This window comes from Electrona antarctica (genome assembly GCF_951216825.1).
Source record: "Electrona antarctica genome assembly, chromosome: 19".
Classification (NCBI taxonomy): Eukaryota; Metazoa; Chordata; class Actinopteri; order Myctophiformes; family Myctophidae; genus Electrona; species Electrona antarctica.
In genome coordinates, this window is record NC_136800.1 from 10,791,126 (window position 1) to 10,817,651 (window position 26,526).

The 26,526-nt window shown below is 43.9% G+C and overlaps 2 protein-coding genes across 2 annotated transcripts in view; one reads left to right on the plus strand and one right to left on the minus strand.

Moving 5' to 3' along the window:
* On the minus strand, positions 1–26,370 carry wnt9a (wingless-type MMTV integration site family, member 9A; the record flags this gene model as incomplete). The annotated part of the gene is given in 6 exon segments (XM_079488819.1): positions 1–558; positions 2,795–3,057; positions 5,909–6,168; positions 26,168–26,271; positions 26,275–26,328; positions 26,332–26,370. Coding segments are annotated over 6 exon segments (1,278 nt in total).
* wnt3a (wingless-type MMTV integration site family, member 3A) overlaps positions 1–26,526 on the plus strand; it is a 93,450-nt gene that overhangs the window by 35,991 nt on the left and 30,933 nt on the right. The gene's annotated exons all lie outside the window — the stretch shown is intronic.

Sequence of the window (26,526 nt, forward strand, 5' to 3'; positions counted from 1 at the left end):
CTACCCTTTGCAGGTGTAAACCTCTTCTCTCTGCGTGCACTGCTTGCATTCCACATAGCAGCACCAGCGCACCTGGCACTGGCACGGCCGCGTCACTTCCCTGCTCTGGGTGTTATGGCCTCGCCCGCAGCATATGGCGTCACAGTTCTTGTCCTTGTAGCACTTGCGGGCCGCGGTGCCCGGCGAGTATTTGCTGGGTCTGCAGAAACTCGGCGAGTCCTCGATGTGAAGCAGGTCCATAGTGCGAGGGATCTGATCGCTAGGGCCGGGTGAGGGCGGCTGCTGCTGCTGCTGTTGTTGCTGCTGCTGCTGCTGCTGCTGCTGTTGTTGCTGCTGCTGCTGCTGCTGCTGTTGCTGCTGGTTCCGGCCCGTGGAGATTTCTCCCTCCCCTGTGGCCTCGTTGGTGGAGCTGCCGACCTTGAGGGAGGTCTCATAGCGCTGCTTCAGCTGCTTTCCAATCTCATGGAAGGGCAAGAGCTGCCTCCAGCATGTCTGGACCGTGCAGGAGCCAGAGACACCGTGGCATTTACAAGTGGTCTCCACCCCAGCTTTGATGACCTGATTGTAAGACAGCACAATATAGTTAGCAACACGGATAAAGGATTGGCTCATATAATTGTAACCTTTTAATATGTATTTGTTTTGTAAGCAACATTTTTTTAAATGCTCACAATTACTGTACATGATTAAATGTATTTCTGTCTCTACTTATTGCTGGTTGTCAACCATCAACATCATATTAGATGACAACAATATCAGAGCATGCTACTCTGAATATAAAACTGGTACATCTATGACACAAAGAGCCAATTAATCTTAGCCTGTGCGAAGCGAATACTGATATTGTTATGATAACCATGGATGACAGATTTTTGATTAAACTCAATAACTGTTGTTATGAGAAGTAAGTAGAGGTATTTCTTCTGAATAAAAGATCCATTCAGAGTCAGACAGTCATGGAAAAAAGAGGAGACAAAGATGCCCAGACACTGAGGTCTATTCTTATCCTGTTAAAAAGTATACCTATTACAATATACCCACGGTCAATCTATGAAGTATGAACCCAACCAATGTAGCAAAAACTAAAATATTGTGTAAAATCACAAATAATTGTGAGTCTCTCTGTTGTTATATAACATACCACGACTGTTATTATAACATAACGTGACCTCTTTGTGGTACGCCAAAGTTAATTTGTGCATCAGCCATGCACCGTTAAAAACAGTGAGAGAATTCACAAGCTCTAGATGAGGTTTGGACTTTTATTTTCTCACACTTTGAAACAGACTGGTAGGATAAGAAGTGCATATTCAACACACTAACAGTGTAAGAAAATGTGATATGTCAGCTTTAAAATATCGGGGATGCAGAGCCTAGCACATTCCAAGATTTGTACTCCGTATGGGAATTTACCCCAAATGTGGTACACCTCACTACATGTGCAAATAAGAAAAAGAAAAAAAAGAACAAAAACAGTGCTGTAAATCTTTTATCGCAAATGAAGAAAAAAAAGGAGAGAATGGATAATTGAGAGCCAAGTTTAAAAGGAAGAGCATAGTCTTATGGGAGAGGCTCTGTCTGGTATTTGGGAAGTGTGCTTCTGCTATAATTCATTTTGAAAATATTCAAGTAAATGTTAGACTCCAGATATTGAGTTTGCTTTGGCTTGACAGTTTATGACTATTCTCTTTGTTTTCACTATTAAAATCACTTCCAAGATGAAAAATGGCAAAATTGTTCCCCCACCACAAACAAATGCTCAGCTTTGCCAAAGCACGACTGAAAGCAATTACTGCTCTAATTTGAGAGGGGAAACGAAATATTGATTAATAAGTACATTCAAGATCTTTACCAAATTTAGCAGTTAATTTAAATTATTTAGACGTGGGTTTTATGAAGCTTTCATGGGGTGATTTAAAACATATCGTATTTGTTTAATAACCGCAGCATTTGGTAGACGACTCTCTACTGCAATTGGAATGCACCATAAAACTCTATCATTGTTATTCTATTGTGGTCACATTAAATTCCACATTGGTCATTTTAACAGTATCTTTAGCCGTTGCATGTGACTTGGGAAAAAAAGGCAATCACCAACATGGCAATGATTAAACTCCCTCGTTAGAAAAGCCCTATGATAGCGTATCCCTGTTTAACCAGATAAGGTGCACAATTCACTAGCACTTACTGCTGTTTATCAGTTTAATAGGAACGGTGTGTGTGTTGAACATTGAACATACAGTAGTATTATCACTTTTTTCCCACATTTAGAATATTCAATGAGCATCTTTGTTCATATGTGAACCCGCCAAATTCGCCAAATGAGCTTTGATCATTGTGAAACTAATTAAACTCAGAGCTCTTATATTATTGAACAGTTAATTTAAGAGGTTACTTTATTGTTGAAAACCAAACTCAAGGAAACGATGGACTCAAATGAATGTAAGGTAGTAAGGTAATGACATGTCTAATGACATGAGAGGGAACAAACAATAATGCAGGGTCTAATCAAAGCGTTATCTGACCGGACTAAACCGATGTGTCAATGTCAAAGTCAGTAGTTCTGGAAAAGGGTGCCAAAATGCCAGTGAATATTTGTGCTTTCTAACAAACAAAAAAATATGCTTTATTTTTCGACCAATCGTGACACGATGTCCATGCCCCCCCCGGCAAGCAATGTAAACAGATCTGCACAGCATCAACCTATAACTTCCTTGGGCAGCACTTCCTGTACTGTACATCCATTTTAGACACTTTCCGTATAGCCATTCTTTGTCCAGCATGTCCGACTCACCTTCATGCCCACGTTTGTGTTGTGCATGTCCACACGTGCGCGGAGGTCCTTGTTGGAGCGTTTGCCCAGGAAGTCCTTGACAAACTTGTTGCTGTACTTGAGGTTGTCGCCGCAGCCGCCCCACTGCCAGGCCTTGCGGTTCTCCAGGTCGGGAGCCTCGTCACAGGTGCAGCGCTCCATGCGGCCGGCGCTGCACGCCTTGGCCATGGCGTGGGTCAGCCCCGCTGACGAGATGGCGTACAAGAAGGCCGTTTCTTTAAATCCTGGAAGGAGACGATGACATGAAGGCAAAAGGAAGAATGAGACCATGCATCAGGAATATAGGGATGGAGCTGCGTTCATTTGTATTGATAACATGTTGATATGTTCTTATCGCTCTGGATTAAGAGTGTCTGCTAAATGCCTAAATTGTATAGAGCGTCGCAGTCCCGCCCCCTACCATGGACCAGGAAATGAATCCCAATGCATTTTTCCCATAGACATTTCAAAAAGTATTTATTTAAAGACGGTTACGCCGCGGACAAAGCCAACTCGAGTCGTGACAACTCATGACAACACAAACAATATTTTGGACCAAACAAATAATTACAAAGAAGAAAAACAACAAAAAAGTGTTGTAACCTGCCGTTTTTTCTTCTTTCTAATTATTTGTTCGGCCCAAAAAATTGTGTTTGTTGTCATGATTTGTCACGACTCGAGTTGGCTTTGTCCGCGGCGTAAACGTCTTTAAATAAATACTTTCTGAAATGTCTGAAATGAACGGAGAATAATTTCCTGGTCCCTGGTAGGGGGCGGGACTGCGACGCTCTATAACGAGCACCGTATCGATCAGGCTTATCGTAGCAGGGTTCTTATCGAGCCCACTATCGAGCATTTTCTATTATTTTGTGGAAAGACGGGAGACGACAAATTCTGAATAGAACAAGTATCTTTTACTACGGCCTTCAAATACAGTACTTTTTTTTATGGAAGGTAATTGACCTAGTTTTTACTTTTGGAAAATAATATTGAAGAAACCGTTAACTGATTAATAAGTGTACTGTCACTATAAAAGTGTAATTTTGTTAACCTGGACAGCGCTGGTTGGCAGGTATCAATACACTTTTAGACTAGTCACGTTTGTGCCAGCATCAGTGATTATTAGATTCATTTCTTGATCGCCTCTTGTCTCGATTGTTTAAACATGACGTCATGGGCCGCTATGCTCGATAACAAGCTTGATAAGCCCAAAGCTTATTGATACCGGGTACTCAAAAGGCTTGTTATCAGGTTCTTTTTCGGGTATCGGGTATCAGTGCCCCCTCATGAGCAGACCTGGAACAGACCTGTCGTCGATCCAGGCGACAACGTCATGAGCTGCGCATCTGAAAGGACCGTAAAGGGAAACTTCACCCTTTTTGCAAAAAAAATATATGCTTTCCTGGGGGTCTTTATGTGTGTAATATGTGGTTTTAGATATTTTAGATTTTAGCAGTGAGCCCAGTGTCTCTGATGTCATGGACACTGGGCTCACTTACTTTCTGGACTACATGCTGTCTCAGTAAGACAGCCCTCCCCCTATCCACAAGGAGGAGCAGTGCACCAAAGCATTATGGGAATTGTAGTCCAGGAAGGAAGTGAACCCAGTGTCGATGACATCAGAGACACTGGGCTCACTGCTAAAATCTAAAATATCTAAAACCACATATTACACACATGAAGACCCCCAGGAAAGTGTTCTAAATCGTCTAAACGTCATTAACATATATGTTTTTGCAAAAAGGGTGAAGTGTCTCTTTAATGAGGGGCTTGAAAGTTGCTCAAAATGTGCTTTAACCACTTTAACCCATTTAGACCTGAGGCCGATTCTAAAATCTAAATCGTAAACGTTTTCTGAAAATCAGACCTGTCTGAAGTGAGTGGTGCAACATACATAGGGAGTGGACACAGGGACACAGCCAGGGACGGACAAAGCTGGGCATTGGATTGGTTGCACCACTCAAAAACCTATGTTTCTATGTCAGTGGTTTTCAAATAATAAAAGGACCCCAAAAAATTATGTAATTGGCCACCGAAAATATGTTGTTCCAGGGACCCCCCCCCCCCCCCCCCAGAAGCAAAGATTTGAGTTAAAAAATCAGACCCGTCTGAAGTGAGTGGTACTGTACTGTACTGTACTGTACTGTACTGTACTGTACCGTACCGTACCGTACTGTACTGTACTGTACACACAGCCAGGGACACGGGGACAGACCCAGGGACACAGCCACACACATAGCTGTCTATAGGAGTGGTTGCACCACTCAAAATGTTCGTGCTGAAAGAATATATATTCAAAGATTTGCGCCACATTTTCACGAAAAATAGCAGATCTACAAGCTCGTAGATGAGCTTGTAGATCTGCTATTTTTCAATAGCTAAAGTATAACATAATGCTTAAAACACCAAAAGCGATTCCCGTTCAGAATGGGTTAATGTGGAAGAAGAAGTCTGCGCACAACAGCTCAGCTCCACAGTGTTTTATTTAGTTTAAAATACTGACACGACGTTGGCCTTCATCAGGTGACTGATTAACCACTTTAAGCCTGGTGCTCATATTTTGTTTTTGGTATACAAAGTTTAAAAAAATATCAGATCTACCAGCCCAGTGCATCACATTGTGATTTGTTGTGAGCTTGTAGATCTGCTATTTCCGCTATTCATCGCACAACTATAGGCCTTAACCCATTTAGACCCGAGAACGATTCTACAAATTTGCCTTCTAAATCCTGACAGTTTTCTGAAAAACCCATGTTTCTATGTCATTGGTTCTCAAACATTTTCATGTCAAGGACCTCCAGAATTATATATTCGGCCGCCGACCCGCACTTCAAAATATGTTGTTCCAGGAACCTCGCAGAAGCAAAGATTTGAGTTTAAATCCTTCACTCTGAAAAAATATATATTCAAAGATTTGCGTCACATCTTCACGATTTCTCAAAAATAGCAGATCTACAAGCTCGTAGCGCGGCACACTATTTTTCAACCGCTAAAGTATAAAATAATGCTTTGAAAACACCAAAAGGGGTTCCCACCATCCAGAATGGGTTTTAAGCGTGGTTTACTCCTAATTGTATTCTTACTCTAAACCCTCACCTCGCTTGAGAATATTGGCTCGGTGGCGCCCCTCCAAGGTGCAGTTCCACCTCTCGAAGCGGAACTGATACTGGCATTCCAGGGCGCTCATGCTGATGGCCTCCATGAGGGTCTCGGCCACGCCCGGGTCTCGTCTGCACATCCGGCGCTGCTTCTTCTCCAGTTTGAGCCGGTCGCACAGCTTGTAGTGGGCCCTGCCCACGTTCTCCTCTGGTAGAGAGCTCAGCGGCAGGATGGACAGAGGTTCATTACCTGTCAACCTGCGGAGGGGGGAGAGAGAACACACACACACACACACACACACACACACACACACACACACACCAGTGTTGGTTTAGTCGTTGACTAAAACTGAGACGAAAAATGTTCGTCGACTACCTTTTTTCACTGACCAATAGCACATGGAAACTAAATGAAAACTAAGCTATGATGACTAAAACTAAGACAATAGTATATATTGACAATTTTTGTCAACAAATAAAAACTAGACTAAAATGTTAGGAAGGGACTAGTGGACAAGAGATCGAGTATAAGTCATTTTACACTTGGTTGCAAATTTTACAAATAGCCGATCTACAAGCTCACAGTCATTACGACGGCATCAAGGCCCGCCAAAATACATTTTTGTCGACTAAATCAACTGTAGATTTAGTCGACTAATATCTTATGATATTTAGTCGACTAAAACTAGACTAACACTAAACATTCCAGGTGACTAAAATGTGACTGAAACTAAATGAAAACTATTGAAGAGACTATGACTAAAACTAAAATCAAAACTTGCTGCCAAAAACACTGACACACACACACACACACACACACACACATACACACACACACACACACACACACACACACACACACACACACACACACACACACACACACACACACACACACACACACACACACACACACACACACACACACACACACACACACACTTTGATTTTAGTTTGGTGACTTTGGTCATAGTCTTTTGAATAAAATTGAATTCAGTTTTAGTCATATTTTAGTTATATCTGAAATGCTTTAGTGTTAGTCTAGTTTTGGTCGACTAAATGTCATCTACAAGCTCACAACGCATCGCAGCGAGATTTTCAGCATGCAACCAAAAGTGTAGAATGACACGCGTGTGAAGTGAGTGGTGCAACTCCGTGTGGAGGTCCCTGGGGGGTCCCCGGAAGCTGCCAGACCCACATGGAACGCGCCCAGGTAGCCGGCCCGGTTCCGGCGAGCCGCCCCGCATCCGAAACGGTCGTGAAATGACAGAGTTACCGTGTGGGGGTCCCCAGGAGGTCCCTCTACTATACTGTACTGTACTGTCATTGTACTTTACTGTCGCACCCAGAAATCACGTAATGGCTGCTAAAAACTCAGCTTCCCATCATGCACCTGTGTGCACAGTGTGAAGCTCAACAGCGCCACTGTCACCTGTTGGTACTCTAAACAGACATACATACACACACGCACGCATACAAAGGGACACACATTGCTGTTTCTTGGAGTGGTTGCACCACTCAAAAAGGTAGTCGACGGACATTTTTCGTCGTAGTTCTAGTCGACGAAATCAACACTGGTTGATAGGGTGCACATACAGTTGGGTGCCACCGATATTGTCCCTTATCATTTGACCCATTTAGGCCTGACCTCAAAATTTTAAAAAAATCCTTCTAAATCCTCCAGTTTTCTGAAATAAATATTTTCACGATTTAAAAAAAATAGCAGACCTACAAGCTCGTAGCGCGCCACTCGGTGGCGCGCTATAAGCTTGTAGATCTGCTATTTTTCAATAGCTAAATTATAACAATGTTTAAAACACCAAAAGGGGTTCCCGCCCAAAATGGGTTAACTGTCCTTTTGCGCAGATCACGCAAACCTCAGCAAAAAGAAAAGGACAATATCGATGGCCTCCAACTGTAGCGAGGGAGTGGAAACATATCTTGGTAAAGTATCCGAACACTGTGCAGGATGCTGAGCTTCCTAGATAAACAATAAGAGTTGCAATGATATACTACATAAACAGCTCGGGAAGCACAGTACAGCTGCTAGCATGGTACGGTCCAAAAGTTAACATTCAAATGAATTCAGCTGGCATGCTTGCGGGTCAAAGCTGCAGCTCCCGTCGGTTAATGTTCAAGAGGATTCAGGATTTGCTGGAGACTGAGCCCATGCGGCCTCCACTGTGCGGGACATGTCTGTGTGCATGGTATACACACCAGTGGTTCCCAGACTTGTTCATGTCAAGGACCCCCAAATTGACATGTATTAGCCCCCATTTGAAAATACATGCCAGGGACCCCCCCATGAGTTTTACGGCTCTAGCAGTGATTCTCAACCCGTTTAATTTCAAGGACCCCCAGTTTGACATGCATTAGTCTACGGACCCCCCATTTAACCCATTTTGGCCTGACGTCGAAATAAAAAAAACGTTCGCTCTGAAAGAATATATATTCAAAGATTTGTGCCACATTTTTACGATTTTTCAAAAATAGCAGACCTACAAGACCTTGTAAAAATGCTATTTTTCAATAGCTAAAGTATAACATAAGGCTTAGTTAAAACACCAAAAGGGGTTCCCGCCCAGAATGGGTTAATGGCATTTCTATCTCTGGGACCCCAATGTATATTGTAATATGTTAATTTAACTCTGAGTGTACAAATGGAACGGACCCATAAGGGTCCATTTGGTTCCAAACTATCATTTGGCTGGGGACCTATACTGGAACTCCCTCAAGGACCCACTTTGGAAGCCACTGGTACTGTATATACACAGCTAATTCTTTCTTTACATATTGTTCCTCACATAGGCTTTTGTCTCTTGTTAGTCACATTGAGCAAGTCACAGCACTGGCTGCTGGCTGCCTGCCGTACTGAGCGCTATAGTTATAACGCTTATAGTATGAGGCTATGAAATGTATATCATCACTACTGCAGCATCCGGGTGGTAAAAGGGGGACCGATTTAAAACAATGGCCCACGCTGAACGCGACAGTCGTACCACAGGCATGTGAAACAGTAGCCAGTGGGGAGACTTGGTTTAATATTTATATCATATCCTGTGGGGTGTGGAATGTCACTCACAGCAGCGTTGTGTCGATTTAAAATATGATCACACAGCAGGATTTACACTCTCATTATAGAATCCCCTGCCCTCCCCCCCATACAAACGTCCCACACGCGGGATCTCAAAGCTGCAATCCATTTGAAATATAACGAGCACGAGCTTCTAGTTCTAAACATGGTATAGAGAACATGTGGCGGAGTTGCACTCGACTCTCGTCGGTTTATTTAAAGGAAGCGTATATAAAACACACAAGCGCGGGGCCTGCCTGCCTGCCGCATAGCGCTGGCAGAACCCACGACCAGCGTTCTGAGGTCGTGATGGGGAAAGCAGAGCATTACTTTCATAAACACACACAGGGGACATGACTGTCAGCCTGTGACCATTTTGGTCACACCAACTGACAGGATTGGCAGGGCAAGTTGTTCATTATGTGTAATTTCTGGCCTCCCTTACACCCTTAAAGTGAAACTGAAGAATGAATGGATTTGCAGAACTCACATGCAGGCGCTCGACTAAACTCCCCCAAGGCCCGTACTGTCTCTTTCTGCTGATTAGTTTGAGCACTGCACACCATAGCCACCTGATACGGTATTTAGCCTGGCAACACGCAACACCTGTGGGTGTATATTTATGATGTATTGCGGAGATTATGAGAATGGTTTGTTCCCTCCAAAGCTCAATGATAATTCCTTCTTTGTGACCACTAGCCACTGATGACCTGGCCCTGACCTCTAAGCAGCCAAATATCTCTCTGCCTGGGCAGCTGTATAGTTTCTCTTTCTGTGCTTAAATCAAACCTCAACATACGATTCATTATAACGATTTCAAATAAGTAATTGTTCTGAGAGTAACCATGACAAATGGGCCAGACAATTAGTAGAAGGGCTTTGTTCAGTTGTTCATCTGTTCATAGTATGCCTACTGTACACATGTTCATACAGCACTACTGTGAAAGATGAATTATTCTACGTTGTTTAACATTAATTTGCTGAGGTGCAGAGTCCCCGCTGAATGTTCAACACTTTGTTTTAGTTAATGTTTCAGAGGTGTTGATTGGTGGTATATTTGCACTTGTGACTTCATTAGTTGCTGGAGTAGATTTAGTCACCGCTCTCACCCATTGGCTCTATGAGAGGTCACATGAGTCCTTTTGTTAAGACATTTTAGACAAGACCAAAAAAAAAACAAAAAAAACCCTGACAGAGGTGTTTCCCCGTAAGTCCTCAATTTGTCACTGATAGAGATCAGGTGTGTTTGTTATTGTCTGTGGCACTGGTGCCCTAACAGTGTGCCGTGTGGGACAATAAGTCCAGGTGTGACAAACCACACATTATTATTGCAATATATGTTTAATGAATTACTTTACATTTTCTATATCAGTACTAAATACAGAGGCAATATACACCAAAAATATATTTTACCACCTTCAACCTGGCATCCCTATTTTAGGGAAGTCATTAACTATACTATAATTCACAAAGTGTGTGTGTGCGTGCGCGTGCGTGCATGCGCGCATGCACATGCGTGTGTGCGTGTCACACAACATTTGTCCCTGGCATAACTCGGACAGCTTCCGACCGTTTCGTCTCAAACTTGCCGTGTGTGTCTCATATAACCCTGCGGTGTGAGGAGCCCAACAGCTTTTCAGAGAACCAGAAAAATCCCCAATATCTGTTTCTGTCGGTCTGCGGGTCTGAGAAAGAGGAAGACATTCTCCACGTGTCGGGGGGGAGATGGGCTGGGTCGGCAACCCAAACCGGTGGCTTCCACGGATTGGTGTCACGTTTGTGCCACTAAGCCAGTATTTATTGATTGGCTAGCCAGACCCGTCGGCTTAACTGATTGACCGAGCTTTGCGTAACATAACGGTATAAATGGAACAACCATCTGTTGTACAAACTCCATTTCTCCCCACAGCTTCCTTGTGTTCTTATGGCTGCACCCTGATGCCTTTATAGGCAACCCGGCCTGGCAGAGATCCTTGCTCAGAGGAATCTAGTAAACAAAAATATTTCTGAGGGGCGCTAGCCCCTCCTATGCCCAGCTTTGTGTGTTTATGCCACGGAAATTTGATTGGCCGAGCACGGAATGTGATGTATGATGATAAGAGCGCCCCTCACTTCACACGATTGTGATTTTTGACAAACATTTTCAAAAATAGCGAGTGAGGGGCGCTCTTATCATCGTGCAAACACAAACACACATGCATAGGAGCCCTCGAAAAGAAACCTGTCCTGAACACACGTCGTGAACTATTAGATCTGCTATTTTCTGCTATGAAAACAGGTGTGGGATTTTAATTTGCCCATCGATGTGCCTTGGGCACAAAACGTTCGAAAACCGTGACTGGCCTATATAGAATAGATTTACAGCTAGTTTGGAATTAAAAGGCATTGGAATAAAGAAGTCGTGTCAATAAACACTTAGAATATGTGTACAGATTAGTTCAAATGGTTTCCCATTTTCAAAACATGTCTGCCTCTTCCTGAACGTGTCTGACAACTATGAATTTTGAAATGGAAACCTGGCAAGCTGCGTCTTGACAGAGATTGCACTCTACATGGTTCAGAGAGTAAAAACATCAATTGTAAGGTCTCAGACATAGATACAGGCACACACACACACAGGGACACAGTAACTATGTAGCTCAATCAGGACAGCTGGCATTTTCCTTTCAATTGTTTCTTGCTTTGATAAAACCCCACTGTGATGACAATGCCAAGGAAAGATATTAAAAGGGGGGGGCAGAACTAACATTTCCAATTGACTCAACGTACCACACATGAGTGACAACCGTTCCACAACAGTTCCACAGTGGGCTAGCGTTCAAGATTTGAATGATGGCGCCATGTGGAGTACCTGACTAATTCCACGGACATGTCAGTGGGAGAGCGAAACTGTACAAATGAAAAGTCTTCACTCAGACACGCCAGACAGCAGTACAACACGGGGCTGATCTTCAATAAACACACAACGATCAGTTGCAAAGTTGTCCATGTGCCATCATTAGCTTAGCGGTGGGATGCAGCTGACAAGTGGAGGCATTCATTTACTCAATACCACTAACATGACGCTTGCATTCCTGTGTGGATGTGCATGTAGTCCGCACACGACGACACACAGGCATCGGGATCAAATCTCCAAACAGCCCAGATGCCTGCTGCCAGAACTCAAAACATGAGACCAATAAAATGCCATTCCTCGGCTGTCTGTATGACGTCTGTCTGTCTGAGAGAAGATGGTCTGGGAGAGAGTTGGAGAGCGGCCAAAGATGACATGACAATCATTTTCATTTCTGCGCTACTGTCTCTGTGGCTACAACACAAAGGAATATTTTCGAGCCAGTTACCAAGACAGCCCGGGGGCAACGTGTGGATATGAGAGATTTGAGAATGGAGAAACAAGCTCTTCTGTCTCCAGAGAAGAGGCTACCGGTCGAGGCTCACTCTTGTGCATGTATGTTTCCGCTCTGTGGCAGACCAGAGAATAGTCAAATAGTATCGCAGATGTGCTTTTAATTCCACGCTCCCTTCTTGCAAAGGATTTACTATACTTTGAGGGAATACATATCTTCATTATGTAGCACATACAATGACCATTGTTGACAATGGCCCCATTACCCTTTCATTTAATTATATTTAATTTTACCCTTCAGAAAAAAAAAAGAAGGAAAAAAGCAGAACTTATTGTGGATGCAACACCATCCCCGCTGCTGTCACCTAAGGGGGCCATTGCTACACAGTCCAATGGCATGATCCCAAAAGAAGAAAGAAAGAAGGAAAAAAAAAAGAAGAATTTAGAAGTCTACAGTGCTGTTTGCCGTAGTGCAATGAACTCCCTCAACTCACTTAGAGAGAAAGGCCACTGGGTAGGAGTACATCACATGCGGGACACAGCTGAATTTCAAATCTTTGGTAAAAAAAAAAAAAAGAAAGAAAAAAAAAGCAATTATTCTGCTCCCCTTCTTTTGAACCATAACAACAACTTTTATTCATGTCAATTGAAATCCCCCCCGACCGCATGACCCGGCCCGACCAGACGAGAACGTGGATGTTTATTATAAAGTGAAAGTCTAGGGGGTCAGGGGCGGGGGGGGGGGGGGGGGGGGGGGGGGGGTGTATTACAGAATGAGTTACCGCTATGTACGAATGAGAATAGGGTGAAGTGCATGGATCTATAGCCGTCCTATACTGAGCATTAAACCATAAGAACATGTAGTCCTATGTTTTCATATCATGGGCCATTTTCTAGAGGTTGTTTCTGTTTGAGGTGTTGGCACAGCAACACACACATTACACATGGAATATAACACCAACAGACATAATAAAGTTCACTATTATTCTACGTGAGGTGGGATTCTTTGCTGATGTTTGCTCAGCTTTGCTTTTTCCACTCACACACACACACACACACACACACACGTGTGCGTGCGTACACGCGCGCGCACACACACACACACACACACACACACACACACACACACACACACACTACTTGCAACCATCGCTGGGCTTCAAACCGGCTAATCTCACTCGTTGCCAGCGTCTCTGTCTTTCACTGGCTAACACTGCAGTTTGTTTAGTCCTTTCTCTGTACCTGTCAACACCTCCCATTGGCCGTGACATTTACTTCATATACATTTTCCAATGCAGCAGGGGCTCAGTGAAAATGGCTCATTGCACACTGTGGAGCCTCGGAGCCAATCCCTGGAGGAAACCATTTATTCTTACTAAACTTTGCCATCATCACTCCCATCATTGGCTTTACATTAGAGGCCGGGCAATGACCCCCCATGTGTGCTGCAGTGTTCCATATTATAGCTGCCAATACAACTCTTCATTGCATATGTTTGTAAATAGTGATGGATGTCTGGCTTGTAGAGGCATATAGTACAACACCATTTTACTACAACTACCACCTCTACTACTACTACTACTACTACTTTTAATAATACTGCTTATAATAACAATGAACCTCAACAATAGTGAAATATACACATGTCATTGGTACTTATTTTCTTTGCAAATCAGTCACTCACAGTATATTCGGCATACTGTTCAAGTTATCAATAACGTTTTATTGTACACTATGATTCAGCACCAGAATAGTATAATAATAATAATCTAAAAATGCATTTTAGTTGTGGTATACACTATTATTTAGATCCATAACCTACGCAGCAGGAGTGGAAAATGGACCACCTGTGCATACGTGTCGTCCCTTGTTTCACTGTGGCTGATTCAGTTGGTGAGCAAGATCTCTTCAGTGTCTGTGAAGCAGGCTGTACTGTACTGTACTGTAGTGTAAATTCATAATCTGCTCAGAGCAGTAGTGTTATATTTTCCACCTTATTTAAGTCTAAACCTAACTAGTTCTGTTTGCTTTTTGAGCGCGGAGGAGGAATATTACCTTCTACACATGCTTTTGTTATATTTCAGTAATTGGGTAACATTTCCAACATCTCCACCTCACAAGACACTAAAACAGGTGCTTTGTGCGTGCGTGCGTGCGTGCGTGCGTGCGTGCCTGCGTGACATCATCAAACCCGGAAGTTATGCGGGAACGCAAAACAATACTTTCTGTCCTTGACATGTGCGTAGGTGCTCCTCTCTACACCTATAACAGTCAACCCTGGCTGAACCGCGCCTCACACAGAAAAGCACAAATCCCACGTGTTTCTCCATCAGCCTGAACTTGCAGGTTGTGTGGTCTGGTGTCTCTAAGATCAACCCCCACACCCCCCGCCTCCTTCTCCTCCTCCAGACTCCCCCAATTCCCACCGGTCACTTACTCTAAACGCATGCCAATCATTCCCTCCAGCTGTTGGCTCAAAACAAAGCCTCTTCTAGACAAAACCACTGCAGTCTACGAAGGCAACAAACCATAGACAATGACAGACATGACCATGTGCGTGCATGGCACAAGCGCACACGAGTCAAATAACACGGGCACTAGTTTCCCCCTCTCTCCTGTCACACGGACAGACTATAGCATTGCTCACATCTGAGGAAAACCGCATGAAATGCTGGTTGTATCTTAGATGTCATAGTGACGATATAGAAATAAAAAATAACTGGTGAGATTTTAGGAAAAGTGTTGAAGTTGCCCTGATCTTTTCCTCTCCCACACTTTTCTCTACCACTTTCATGGTGTGCTCCAAATGCTGGGGGGAACTGTGTGTTTCTAAGAAATGTTGGATGAACTTCAGACCACCCTGCCCAAGTCCCATCTGGTATATCACAGGCCAGGCCATGCCAGAGGTAGTAGGAATGTGAGTGTGCGGTATTTTCCCTCTGGCCCACTCTCGGCTGACGATGTGTTCCACACAGCTTCAGAGTTGAAAAATTAAAGGAACCGTGATTCAGATTAAGATGACTCTCTGTCTTGGCGTACAGACAGACAGACAGACAGACAGACAGACAGACAGAGAGAGTCTCCAGGCCACTGTACTGTACTGTACATCTCCAGGAGGGAGATGTCAGAAGGCCTGGATTATGCCCTGCTGGGGTTAGAGAGCCGGCCGACGTGGATGAACGTACTGTGATATGTGTGTGACCACATATATCATCATGGGAGTTTTGTTATCATATGGTCATGATGTAGCTTAAGCAGTTGTTTTACACACATGATACGGGGGGGGGTGCACATCACTTTTTGGGGGCTGGTTCTCAGAGGAGCACCAGGACATGTTGCATGGTGCGCACGGTGGGGGGCGGGGGGGTGCACGATTATGAAATTATGACCGATATCCGATCTCCGATTATTTGTAGGGTCATATGCGCCTATACCGATTTTGACCGATTCCGATATTATACAGAGGACCACAATGGAAACGAGCCTTAGGCCCGATAGGGGCTTGGCCCAAAGCCTGTTAATAAAGTATTCAAATCAATCATTAAACAGCATACTCTTTTCCAAGTGTCTGTTTTCCAACTGAATGACTACGAGTACACAAATTAAATGTAGAATTACTTTAGCCAGCATGAGATTACACATCAACTCTGCATCCGTATAGCCGTAGCCTAGCTTCAACACAGATACAATGAATTACTCACCTATGCCGTGGAAGTGGGTGCATGTTTGGTCTGACGCACTCACAGTCCTACAGTCATGAGTCCGACACCCCTATACCCAAATGTTCCAAAACCCAACCCTAAACCTAACCTCACAGGAAGCCACAGGTTAGTTTTAACCTGCCACGCATGTCGGGAGCCACGGGTGAGTTTTAACCCGACTACGGGTTAGTTGTAACCGGCCGCACATTGTTGGCGGACTAATGCCTGTTGAGCTGTTAGTATGTCTAACAAATGTATGCACCCCGTGGAGGTCCCATGTTTACCGTTTTCATGTCGTAAATATATGAACTTTGGCTAAAAGCTTGCGTTTAATCCACGTGGCCTCTTGTTTACTGTGTTCGAAGGGCAGCCGCATCACTTGTAATGAACACTAGTTTTATTTCTACGTCTGTTTACAGGATGTAGAGATAGACATTCGTAGTACGTGACACCTTTTTGACGAGCGCCTGGCTGTTAATGCCGCGGAATGTTGTGTCAGGATTCTCAGGAAGTGAATTCCTGTCCCAGCGGCTCTGGTACGCAAAAGCGCCTCCATGCCTTTGATCTGCCGCGCATCATGCATGTTGACGGCACGTGCACACCGGTGCACCAGTTATGTGCACCCCTGGATATTTACACATATACGTAAAGGCATCGACTGACTGCTTTAATTTTAAGACGGTGGTATTGCCATTCCAGAGAATAGGTGTAGCTACCACTGCAAAAGCTCCATCACCTTTTGTTTTCAGCCTCGCCGTAGGGACATTGAGAAGGCCTTTGTCTGAAGACCTAAATAATCTCATGGGCGGGGCGGACGGTTCTCAGCCATGTCACTCTTACTCAGACATAACCATAAACAAACCCAACACGCCACTCCATAACCATAAAGAAAGCTCATACACCCATACTGTATACAGTTACAGTATATAGGCAGGGCCACTATGACTTAGACACGATACGCCCATATAAAGGCATGTCCAGAGCCGCAGATCCGACTACTACGCCCATAGTTCATGTGGAACTGGGACCAATACCTGCTTCAAACTCGTCGAGTAGTTCGGATATGCGGGTTCTCCAGATCCGTCCTTTATGTCCATATTCTGTATAGGCATAATTTGGATGTCCAGAACAGTTGACCCAAGCGATATTCCCATATATCAGATGATAATATATGGGCATATATACTGATGACATCATATATCTCCATATATATAGTGTATCTCCATATATGGGCACAAACAGACGAGTACAATATGACTCAGACATATTGGTCAGTTTGAGGGGCGCGTAGTGGACTGAACTTTATAGGTATGTGAGGGCTGCGTTGTGTATGTATACTGTAGATAGATCTCGTCGATCTGCTAGTTTCACTATTTTGGAAGAAGATTCTTCGAAAATGTTCACCTATGCCCAAAGTATTTCATAGTCACTGAGTTTGCATGCAGTGATAACATTTTCCAAGCTGGTGAAATTATCATCAAATGCCTCTACCTGTTTGGTCATCATATCCTCATCATGATTAATACTAGTGATGCACCGAATATTCGGCCGCAGAAAATATTCGGCAGGAAATGGCTAAAAATGCTTTTTCGGCCTATTCGGTTTCGGCCTGAATAGGCAGAAAATATATCACCGAATAGTGTATGCAATTATGCATCCAAAAGAGCTGAATAAATGTTTTATGGACCCATAATAGTGATTATTATTTCAGTTAAGTTTTGCCATAACCATTTCTTTTACCATAAAATAGGTAGCTTTAAGGTACAGCAAAAAGATCAATTAATCATATTCGGATATTCGGTATTCAGTTTTCAGCCAACTGTTTCCTATATTCGGTTTCGGTGCATCCCTAATTAATACTAATGTAGATCGTTTACTCAAAACACTTCTTGCATGTAAACTACATTGTAAGCGCCAATAATAATCCCCAAAATACCTGAGGTATTCAGTCAAAAATATTGTGATATTTCATTTAGCCAAGTTAAAAAATGTGTGACACAATGCATTTCACATGTAATTTCAGCCCTGAAATAGGGGGGAAAGAGACTAAAGGGTTATGTATGAGGCAGGCAAAGCTAAGATTAGCCATTGGTTGAAAGCATTGAGTGATGCGACTGCTCCTAACAAGCTGTGACTGACACAGTACAGTAACATGACAGAACGACTTTGAAAACAAAGTGGTGCTAGGATTTCTGTAAGTCATTATTATTGGAGTAATGAGCCTTTCCACATAGCGCGGGTATGATGCAAAGTGTACAAGCACTGCTATTCAACTAGCGCGAGGGAAGGAAAGTCCCCTATCTTGAACTGCTGAACGCAACAGGATATGACCGACCATTATGTCATCTGTTGTCCCCTCTGGTCATTTGCAACTCACAAAGGACATGTCAGCATGTCCCCCTAAACCCTCACACTAATTGATTTATTTGAGGTTCTATGGTGAATGTTAACATTATAGCAATGACTTGTCACATCAAAATGTTGCCTTTTAATCAAGTACATATTCAAATATAATTCATTCTATTCTTTCTAACAACAAAACGGTGCCCTGGGTTGAATTATTGGCCTGCGATGCTGAGAGGTTGCATTCAGGCAATAGGAGTCGAAAGCTGTAAGAATACAGTTGGGATTGGGAACGGGAGTGTGCGGGGGCATATTATATGGGAAGGCCCCGATTCATACTTAGTTGTGTGCCGGTGTCACGCCGGGGGAAAAAAAGGACCGATCTACAAGCTCACTATGAATCGCAGCGTGACACGTTGTGAGCTTTGTAGATCTGCTATTTTCGGTGCGAGACACTATGCACAACCAAGTATAAATCGGGCGTAAGAGGTTTAACTGCTATGTGAGAACTCAAGACTTCCAAGGTCAGCAGCTCAGTTGTAGTCACTGTGTGACTGGCACAGATTGGGCGCGCAGCGGTGTCCGTCCGCATGACTCCCCCCGTTCTAGCCTGCTACGCCATGGCACAGAGCACCCCCAGTACCAGCACACACCAACGCACCAAACACACTCAGGCACACACAACCGATTCGCACACGCTGACACGGGAATCAGAGCACTGTTATTTGGTAACGGAGCGAGAAAGAGAGAGAGAGAGAGGGGGATAACAACAACGCTCCGATAGTTTATACTCTTGGCAATACTTTTACACACTATTAAGGGGTGTGTGTGTGTGCACTGTGCACAGTTTATAGATCCCTAACTCAAGATCTGTGTGTTTATTTTGCATCGGGGTGAAAGCACTTCAGTGGATAAGTCAAGCATGTAAAAACAAATCACTATCAGAGAACAGAAGCCAGTACAGTAGCTTCAGCCATGCATCAGCGAAAAATAAAATAAAAATAGACAATTATTAATCGTTATTTACAGTCACCACCAGTAATATATTATGCTTTTTCCCTCCACGCCCAATTGTTGGCTCCAACACCCAATTGTTGGTGTTGTTGAAGGACCATGGAAGTGAAATTCGGTACTTAAGCCACAAAAGAAAAATATATTAAATTTTAGTATGAAATATAGGGTGATGTACAGTATAACAATAAATGATGACGAATAATTTATATAAGCTGCCACGTATGATTTTGCCATTCACAAGACTAACTATCATTAACTGGTGTTAGTAACACAAATGTAAAGAAACTACAAAGAAGTGTCCCGTAGGGTAGGTACCCTCCCAAAAAAACATGCAGTAATCCTGGTCTCTAAACTGCCTCCCCCTGGCCAGCCGGGGCGCCTGATGGAGGGGAAAGGAACTGGTTGGAATAACGTGTTCCTTCCACGCGCTACGTCCAGCCGGGGAAACTCCGCCCCCTGAAAATAAGCGGCTTGGAATCCTCATGCATTGAAGGAAGCATGAGGTCAGTCCGTTGCTCTCCCCAGGTTGGCGGAGAGAGTGTAGACTAGAGCAAAGGACTAGATTAGATAATTGACACTGGGTGAAAAAATGGGTTACAAAAAAATCGGGTGATAAAAATGAATTTAAAAAAGAAAGAAAAAAACAGAAAGAGAAACTAGAAAGAATTCAAAGAATTCATTTTTGGTTAATTGTAGACAGTTAAAAGTTTTAAGCATATGCCCATGCATGTCCATGAAATGATTAGCTTACAGCAACGATTATGAACACAATTAAAATGCCTTGTGGGGGAAAACCATGGTCTGTGTTATAACACATATTTGGCAAACACACACACACACACACACACACACTCTCGCACGCACACGCACGCACACACACACACACACACACACACACACACACACACACACACACACACACACACACACACACACACACACACTATCGCACGCACGCACACACACGCACACGCACACACACTTGAGGGGGATGTGAGTGCATGTAGGGTCATGTTTATTCATGATAATCACCCAGATATAGTACCTAGCATATATACTCAACTGATGGCCACCAGAAATGCAGGACTAAACTTAATGACTCTATTGTGCTTTATTGAATCTTCCTTTATATACTGTATGTAGTCATTCATTTTCAAGGGGATCAGGAGTTGACATACAGTAGCATAGGAAATAAAACACTTTCTAGTCTCTGTAATGCAGTGGTTCCCAAAGTGGGGCCCGGGGACCCCCAGGGGTCCTTGAGGGGGTTCCAAGGGGTCCCCAGCTAAATGATAGTTAGGAACCAAATGGACCCTTATGGGTCTGTAACTCAGAGAGTGTACAAATGGAACCAAATGGACCCTAACAGGGTCCATTTGGTTCCATTTGTACACTCTCAGAGTTAAATTAACATTGATTTTACGATATAAATTGGGGGTCCGTGAGACAGAAATGCCATTAAAATGGGGTCCGTAGACTAATGCATGTCAAACTGAGGGTCCTTGAAATTAAACGGGTTGAGAATCACTGCTAGAGCCTTCTCTCATGGGGGTCCTTGGCATATCTTTTCTAATTAGTGTCAATTTGGGGGTCCTTGACATGAAAATGTGTGGGAACCACTGTTGTAATGTCCCCACAAAAAAAAGAAATGACCTTAAACGGCCGCCCTCTCTAAGCAAGACATAAGGCAAAGATTTACTGCAGGGCAACCAAACTTTGTCAATCTACTAATGTTGGCTCATGTCAAGTGCAGTGCCTCTACTGTTCCCACAGAGCAGGCACAGAAACAACCCTGTGGTCAAAGTATGGAAAACACAGGACATGGCAATCCCACTAATTAGCATCATCTCATCAATTCCTGACCACTAAAAGTATCATGGGTCTATATTGGCTTTCCTGTTTTGCAAATTACCCATGTCTCCGACTCCCATCTGTAAAGAACATCATGTATGTTATGTACCTTCTTACCAACACGAGTTTCCTTCCCATATCTACTGCCTATCCACCCATATTAAAGTGCACCGCTGACTGAGAGAACTGGACTCGAGTTGCTCACTCCTTTTTAAAAAGCCAATTCATCTTAAACTGCGGTCTCTTCGGCATGCAGATGATACCAGATCTGGAAGCGCTTCGTACATGAGTGGGCCAAATGCATTTTAATAGCCCCCTTGAACCATGTAATCTTCAAAATATACAGTAAAAACCATGTCATTACACATTATAAGCCTCGTGGCGGCCCACAACAGACACAGCTAAAGCCTTCATAACAAAGGTGTGCACCAAGTTGTTTTCAACCTAGTGGTGGGCAATTTATCTAGGCTGTTTGATTTAAATTAAAGAAATCGGACATCTTTGTAGAGAAGGTATTTTGTATTTCTGAATGTATTTTGGGCCAACACTATAGGCTTATGTGTAGCTATTTCCCCCTATTCTATTTTCACGGCACCCACAGCCTTTCGATTTCACTGTTTTAACATCTCATTTCCCACTGTGCTAAGGTTACACAAAGAGGTAAGAAAGTGCTGATTGAGAACCATCCTACTCTCCCAGAATACACTGCTCCCCCCTGTGGAGTCCAGAGGCATAACGTGTCCTCCGCGAGGAGATGTCAGAGGGCAGGGGCACTCACAAAGCCGGGCTTAACTCAAAACCAGATATATCAAACGGAAATATAAAGAAAACAAAGCTCTCTTTTGCAGAGAGGGGCATGTGGTCTTTTATCTAAGCCTGCAGGTTTGCGTGATCTCACCAGACTACATGATCATCGCGCCGCCAACGCTGAGAGAATCCTATCTTCTTGGCTCTACGGTAAAGTGATACCCTTTGAGGTGTGGCTCCAGCCACAGGATATCCTATGAAGTTGGGAAATCCCTCTATCCGCGGTGCTCCCCGCCCTGCTGTGCGTCAGGGCTAATCAGTCCTTAAGGCCTGGTAATGAGACGCCCGCCACCGCTGTCTGCCAGGCAAACACCAGCCATGAGCCCCACTCTGCAGCTCCTAATGAGTGGTAATCACCCAGCAGCTCCCCACAAACCACGGCAGAGATGCCGGCACGCACACACGAGGCGGGGAGAGAAACCGGTGGGCAGGGAGAGGAGGAGGTGGCTGCAGGAAATGTTTACATGGAGCAGCCACTTCAGAAAATGTTACGTCTCCATCCTTCATTAGAGGGAAAAGAAGAGGCTCATCTATACCCAAAGCTTTAAGATGCATTGACGTATAATAACACACGCCACCAGGAACTATATAAGCGAGTAACTGTGATGCAAGCCTTTTCCACTTATACAGAAATTCACTCCACCTAAGTACATTTACACACATCCCACGTATTGCTATGTTTCTTTTGGCATATTGCCTTACTTAATGGAGTGGAAAACAATAACACCACCTGAAAGGGAATCAGCCTCCGTGTTGTGAACAAATGTACTCATGACGGTTGCTGAAACAATCAAGTACCAAGTACCAACCGAGCACTATCTTGACTTCATCTGGATAATATGGTGCCTCAGTGTTGGGTAAATCACAGCCTGCTGTGGGCAGCCTTCCTGTATGTGTCGCACAAGGGCTAAATAAAAACAAACTCCTGACTCAGTGTTAGGCCTCGCACTCGGCACAGTTTACAAGACCACAGAATGACATGCCATGGACCGAAAAAACGCAATTTTTTAAATGAATGGAATTGTCTCCAGCATGCATTCCAGAACTCCTTGACGTGAACCCTGAAGGGGTCAACCGAGCCAACAAATCACTCCCCTCTCCCCTCTGACAGCTCGCGAGAACGTTCCCTGGAGGTGCTGTAACCTATTAAGCCAAAGAATGAGTACTCGGTGAACATCTCCAATTGTGGCCTTAATGATAACGGATTTAAGTGAGAGGACCAGCACCTGCCACAACAGGCCGAGGGGAAAGAAAATGAACGCTCACATTCTTGTGGCAAAGGATGACAATTTAAGCGGGTGCTTGACTTCGCCAGGAATCCCACCCCACCCTCTGCTGTGCAGACTATGGGCAACAGAGATTGTGTTTATGTTACACTTACGCTCCACCGCACTCTGGAAATTGGGTATGCAACATTGACCCTCTATTTTGAGTAAATCAGTACCCAGGAAGCCCTAGGATACCTTGTGCTCATGGCATATTTATTTGCACAGGTTTGTGTTAGTATGTTCTCCACTCAATGTCATGCAGCGGGCCTCTGTTGCAGTGTCCGCGGTGTCCGATTTCTGGGAAGTGGGGCTGTGTGGGGCAGTCACATTTTGCATGTATCTATGTCACCTGGGCCGGGTCTTTCAGTATGTGTCTGGTGTTGTTCAGCTGCAGGGCTAAATCATTCACTGACACTCATTCATATTCCCCTCTCCTCAGGCCACGGAATAATAAATCTCGGAGTATTGTAATACCACATGTCTCTTTGCACTTCAGAGGCCAAAGATACAGAACAGATCGACTGAGGGAATTGCAAACAAGTGCTAACTGAATAAGTAAATATGCATTACCATTAGAGTGGCCGCGAGTGCCAATTTGGCACGTCAACTTTAATACATACTACAGGCTAGGCGCGACACTGCCAGAAGATTATACTCAACTGGAGAGAGAGAGAGAGAGAGAGGGCATATTTGATACTCGTGTGAGTTTCATCGATGGTGGAGTTTCTGTGTGAGACATTATGCAGCATCCTACCAACATGAAAGTCCTAACAGGTGCCACATGTGTGTATTAAACATTGTCAGAGTGGCATCCCTTTATTAAAGTACCCCAGGGTAGACACTTTACCTTAATGCACCTAAGAGTGATCTAGACATGCAAATGTGTTGCATGTTGAAAATCGAAGTGTATTTTTACATTCTTAAATTGAGCATATAAAGACAACAACATGCCCAAAACAGGTATGCCATGCAGGATGGAAGTGGTTAAGTCACATCACATGATGGGGTCTGTTGCCATTTCAATTTTCCCCCAAAAATGTGCGCCAATATAACTCGTGCAGTGCTGCACATAACTCTATGAGAAGGTAAGGCTCAATTGCATAGCCCCCTGAGGTCTAACAAACCAGTTCACAGCTTCATAACGCCCAACTGGTCCTGGGGGGCCACTCCCCTGTGTTCCCCCAACAGATTCACAGCTAACAATGCCCTTATCACCTAATACTCCTGGAGCTCTCACAGCACAACTCATACCTACCATAAATATGACGCCGTTGGAGCGGCTTCAAGTGTCATCACTCCACAGGCTACGACTGTTTGTCTCTGTGTGACTTCAGAACTGCATTGTTTTCAGCACAAGGGAACTCTAACAACATCCATCAACGGAGATATTAGTGTCTGTGCCGCAATATAAAAAAAAAAAAGAACATTGCGATTCTGCCAGATCATGTCACATGATGTCCTGCATGGTTCCCATACGAGATGCCCTAAACGCCTATATGGCTTGCTTGGTTGACAGAAGAAATAAAGTGGCCGTGATTTATGAACTACATGCTGGGAAAGGATGCAGAAGAATTCTTAAAAGAAACGTGTGCTCCACTGCTTGACCTGCTGAGTTCCCTTAATTGGTAAAGAAAAAATACAAATGAAATAAAAAAAGCCTGAGTCAGATTTATAACGAGGAGTGATTTTTATCCGAACAGACAAAGTTAAGTGTAGCATGCAGTTCAGTCAGTCTGAGGTCTGGGTCAATGTGGGCTACACCTTAAAATGTGAGGCGTTCCCCAGGAATGACTTACTTTGAAATATATACCCCTCTCTGCTTTTACTAAATTAAACGTTATTGTTGTCGCTGTGATATGATTCATGTGATTGCGCAACCGTACATTCTGTAAGATAAATTCCCTAACATGTGCTTAAAGTGTTTTTAAACTTAGTTGGAGCATGAAAACCTGCGGGCCAGAGTTTCTCTCTCTTGTGTTTATGCTGGATGGGGAATTTTCTGTGCAAGCTGAGCAGACGGTTCGGCCACCAGTTCAGTGAGTTATATTGCTTTATTGTTACCAGCTGTTGAGTCTGAAACCTACACTCACCTTTTGCTCTATGTCTGTTTTCAGAGTCTACTTGACTACTTACAATATGATATTACAAGTGTTTCAACCAAATAATCATCACACAACCGCTATGCCTGCCATTCAAAAGAAAAGCACTGGGTGCATGCGCGCGGGCACTGGCCCACCTGTCAAGCAAACGAGTGGTGCCAGCTTTGCCTTGGACACAATTCACGAATAGGGCTGCTTTCGATTCGTCTAAACGTGTTAAAAAAAAACATGCTTTACGACCACGAAAACAGCCTAGATATAGACGATATGTTCTGCTGGATACAGTACAGTGTTAGCATTAGTTGTACTTGTTACAGATGTGTACTAGTGTAACCTGAGCGAGACTATAGAGAAACAGGGTAGCCTATAAGCGTCAAGCAACGAGTCAGCAGACGCAATCCTGCGAAAGCGTCCCAGGACAACCTGCTGCTGCAACGCAGGCAGCCACCAGCGGTACTGGACCCACCGCAAGTAACAAGCAGCGTACCGCGAACTGACAGGTCAGTTACACAGGGACCACAGACTACATCAAACACTAGTATACGACATACGCCAACGACCATAGATAGACACATCTAAATTCATGATTTGGATTGTAGCCATCGGAAGAAAACTTTAAAAAAAAGGACAAAAAATACATGTAGCATGTCTTGTAATAAATGCGCCTGTTTTGAGAGCCAATCACCGGATCAATGAGTGTGTAGCATCATGAACATGTGGTGGCCTATAATAATATGACCGCTAGTGCTTCTTACCCGAAATATGCGGTGGTTGGTCCAGGCAAGTTGATAAGGTACACTATAACTGTGATCGATAACCATCCCAGGAGTAGGTGTCCATCCAGCATTTTGCTGCGGCTCTAGGGCAGATCATTTCGTTTCTTCTGAGTAGCTGTGTAAAATCCCTTGTTGAACGTTCAGCACTTCTTATAGAGAGAGGAATTCTGCGCTCCTCCCATTAGCTGGGAGCAAGTGGGAGAACGAGGAGAGAGAGAGAGAGAGAGAGACAGACAGACAGACAGACAGAGAGAACTTAGCCTATACTGTCAGGCAATGCCAATAAAAGTGGACTGATTGTACTTTCTCTGTATGATAGAATAATTGGTTATATTGAA